The sequence below is a fragment of the Berghia stephanieae genome, chromosome 11 (assembly GCF_034508935.2).
Source record: "Berghia stephanieae isolate SIO BIC M18660-M18661 chromosome 11, UCSD_Bste_1.3, whole genome shotgun sequence".
In the NCBI taxonomy this organism is placed as follows: Eukaryota; Metazoa; Mollusca; class Gastropoda; order Nudibranchia; family Aeolidiidae; genus Berghia; species Berghia stephanieae.
The window spans coordinates 26,949,723-26,952,354 of record NC_088370.1 but is presented as its reverse complement, the minus strand read 5'-3'; the positions used below and the strand labels follow the sequence as shown (position 1 = coordinate 26,952,354).

The following is a 2,632-nucleotide window of genomic DNA, read 5'->3' as shown; positions in this document are numbered from 1 at the left end:
TCATGTGTTTTGTTTTCAGATTCTTGAAATTTCTTTTCACTATTCCGAGTGTTTTACCAGCCTTAGATTGAACATCTTGAATTTGCTTCTTGAAGTTTAGCTTCCTATCAATAAATACTCCTAGGTCTTTTTCCCCATTGGATTTCTGCAGGGGTTTTTCTTTCATTATATAGTTTGCTTCTCTGTTGTTTTTTCCTAGGTGAAGAACTGCACATTTATCTACATTGTTATCTCCCTTTGACCGTACAGACCACACCGGGAAAGTGGAAAGTTGTTTGGAAATTTATCCCGTTGTATGGGTGGTCTTGAAAAGTTTCATTTAGTTTCCCAGCAGGACAGCTGGAACTTTCCATTTCATACAGTACACGTCGCCTGCTCGACACCCATTTTCTACCAACGCTACCACAAAATTCGTCATTACTTATAATAGATATTATAGCGATGGATATTAATATTGTAAAAGAGCCTTATGCAATGATAATACGGAAAGGCGAGAATTTTGTGATAGTCACCCATCATGTCATTGATCAAACTCAGCATCCCTTGGTATTTGGGTTAAAACCAAATACCAACACCACTGAGCCACCGATGTCGTAATACGACAGAGATTTTTTCAAAATAATGATTTGCTTTAGTTGAGGCCAAATCTTGGTCTTTGGCATCAGTGGGCGTCAGGATATTGTAAGTTTGCTAATAAAAAATAAAATATGCACGCTTCACATAAGTCCTTCAGACCAATTTGGCCCATGGTACCGGAGTTTATCCAGGTTTCTATAGTATGAAACTAACGATAACAATTGCTTGCTATCCTTTGGATAGGATGCTAGTCTATCGAAAAGTACTAATAGACCCAGCTACCCAATCACTGGGACATGGGTGTCAGGAAAAAATCTCGATTACACCCGGGATCGATCTCGTTCCTATTGCGTGTGAAGCGAGTACTCTACCAACTGAGCTATAGGGGGAACCCCCCCCCCCCGAACTTCACAGTTTAAATAGAATAAGTGGGTATTATATTGCGCAATATCCACTAAGCGTGCTTAACTTAAAGAGCTTTACAAGGGGTTCCTATCGTTACGTATCGCTATTGGTCAAGAACCATTTTAAAGCGCTTTGAGCACGTTTAGTGAACATTGCGCTATATATAAGCTCAATTATTTTGTTATTTTTGTTTGTTTTGTTTTGTTTTGTTTTTTTGTTGTTTTTTTTTAAATCAAGAATCTGATAACTTACATTAAAATGCAGCTGAGAAATGAAACATTAAGTTGCCTTCCTTTCGTCTCCAGGGTAACTTTACCATCTCCATAGGTCGAGGGGACGGCCATTTCAAACAGCTTCTCTCATTCCCAGACAACGCTGACCCGTCCTTGACCTTGTACTCGTACAATGTCACCATGCCCAAGGAGTAAGTCATACGTCTCTCTATTTGCTCTATTTCTATTTTTGTTGCTTTTTGTTGATTGTTTTTATTTATTGGGGTTTTTTATTTTTATTTTGTGTTTTGTATTGTTGTTTTATTTTTGATTTATATTCTACTTGTTTTGTCGTGTTCTATTTTGTTTGTTTTTGTTGGGGGGGGGGGTGGGGTTTTGTATTTGTTATTTGTTTTGTTTTTGTTTTTTGAGAGGGTGGGGGGGGGGGGGGTTGGTATTTTTGTGAGGGGGGGGGGGGGGGTGTTCGTTTTGTTTTTTTTATTTTATTTTTCTTGTTGTTTTTCGGGTTAGAGGCTAAAATATATTTTTTGGGGGTTAGTTTTGATTTGTAATTTCTTTATTTGATTGCTGTTGTTTTTTTGTTTGTTATTGTTGTTGTTTTGTTTGTTTTTGTTTTTGTTTTTTGTAATTACTTTGCACTTATTTATTTGTTTTGTTTTGTCTTGTCTAAATAAATATGATTTCATTTTTTTCCCCTCCTCCCTTCCTCCCAGCCACGGTGAGATGGTACTCCAATCTGTCTACAACACCAACAACCCTAAGGCACCCCCAGCCTTCCACCAATGCAGCGACCTCCGACTGGTGGGCGGGCACCACCGCCATACTTATTATCTCCATGGCAACAAAAAGGTGGTTGTCAACTGACGCACGAGCTGTCTGTGTGTGTATTGTGTCTATTCTTGTTTGGGTCAAATTGTAGTGTTTCATGTAGATGAAAATAAAATGTTTATGTAGGAAAAGTAAAATGCGTCGTTATTTATTTGTATATTCTCTCTCTCTCTCTCTCTCTCTCTCTCTCTCTCTCTCTCTCTCTCTCTCTCTCTCTCTCTCTCTCTCTCTCTCTCGTGTGTGTGTGTGTGTGTGTGTGTGTGTGTGTCTGTCCCTCTGTCTATTATTATCTATCTATATGTCATCATCATATAATCCATTACAACAACGTTAAATCAAGTCCTTCACTGTATTCGGCTATCAGACCTGCGAAATGTGCACGTTGAATCAAACCACACACACAAAAATAATAACAAATAAATAAATGGAGAACACTGAATGAAGAACTTCGGATAAATGTGTAATTCAATAACAATATAGTATTTTATTTATTTCAACATTAAGTACATATCAACCATTAATAATAAATTGTCAATGCATAGATGGCAATAAATCAATGAAGAATTATTATAATAAATGCGTGATAAATG

General features: G+C 37.3%; 1 protein-coding gene across 2 annotated transcripts in view; it reads left to right on the top strand.

The window, feature by feature from the left end:
• The window catches only part of LOC144956829 (uncharacterized), an 8,033-nt gene extending 5,854 nt beyond the window's left edge, over positions 1–2,179 (top strand). For both annotated transcript variants that reach the window (XM_078887579.1, XM_078887578.1), the window contains 2 exons: positions 1,287–1,405; positions 1,928–2,179. In XM_078887579.1, the coding sequence (XP_078743705.1) occupies positions 1,287–1,405; positions 1,928–2,078 (270 nt within the window). In that variant the 3' untranslated portion in view covers positions 2,079–2,179. The remainder of the gene's footprint in view (positions 1–1,286; positions 1,406–1,927) is intronic.
• Positions 2,180–2,632: the final 453 nt, after the last annotated feature.